General features: G+C 64.8%; 1 protein-coding gene across 1 annotated transcript in view; it reads left to right on the forward strand.

Annotated features, from left to right (window-relative positions):
* The window catches only part of H696_05545 (hypothetical protein), a gene marked incomplete at its 3' end in the record, with an annotated part of 7,230 nt that extends 6,927 nt beyond the window's left edge, over window positions 1-303 (forward strand). The window contains exon 4 of the mRNA XM_009499360.1: window positions 147-303. Coding sequence (XP_009497635.1) covers window positions 147-303 — 157 coding nt within the window. The remainder of the gene's footprint in view (window positions 1-146) is intronic.
* Between the last annotated feature and the right edge of the window lie 466 nt (window positions 304-769).

The raw sequence follows: 769 nt of genomic DNA on the forward strand, positions 1-769 counted from the left end.
GTGCCCCTGGACCGGGGGCACTTCTTCCCGGCCGATGTGTACGCGGCATCGGTCATGCTCTACGAGTGTCTGACGCGCGCGGCCCCCTGGCCGGGGAAGAACATCGGCGAGATCATGGCCGCGGTGCTTGGTGGCTCTCGGCCGAGTGTGGCCCCCCTGCCGGGGGACGGCCCGCTGGCGGCGGCGCGCGACCTCGTCGAGGCTGGCTGGCAGGCGGATCCCAGTCGGCGGCCTCCAGCGACCACCGTGCGCCAGCGGTGTGTGGCACTCTTCGTCTCCGTCAATGGCTTGGCTCTCTCCTGAAAAAGCGCACGACTGCCTGAAACCGGGTGCATGCGGAAGGCCGCGTGCGCGCGCGCGCCCAGGGTCCGAGTCGCTCCTCCTTCGGGCCGGTGATTTTCCCGACTATAGAAGTACACCGCCCGGGTCGTGGTAAAATGCGTGCAATGTGATGAAGGGTGGGGGGGGGGGGATGGGGGCTTTGACTCGGTTGCCGTTCGCCTGTGCGAAGCCTCGCGAGACCTGGCCACCGCAAGAGCACCGGTTCGTGGAGGGAAAGTAACGCGGCCGACTCTGGGAGAGGGACTCGAGCAGGATATGGCGGTGCGTGGGCAGATGCACCGGTGAGATGGCCCAACGCATTTTGCGTTACACTTTCTTCCGGAAAGGCTGTCCACCGAAAATAGAGGGATTAAATATGCCCCCAGCGAATGTGATGTGTGCGCGTGTGTTTTTTTTTTGATTTTGAGGGACCCGGGTCCGGCCAGCG

This window comes from Fonticula alba (genome assembly GCF_000388065.1).
Source record: "Fonticula alba strain ATCC 38817 unplaced genomic scaffold supercont2.11, whole genome shotgun sequence".
Taxonomy (NCBI): domain Eukaryota; order Rotosphaerida; family Fonticulaceae; genus Fonticula; species Fonticula alba.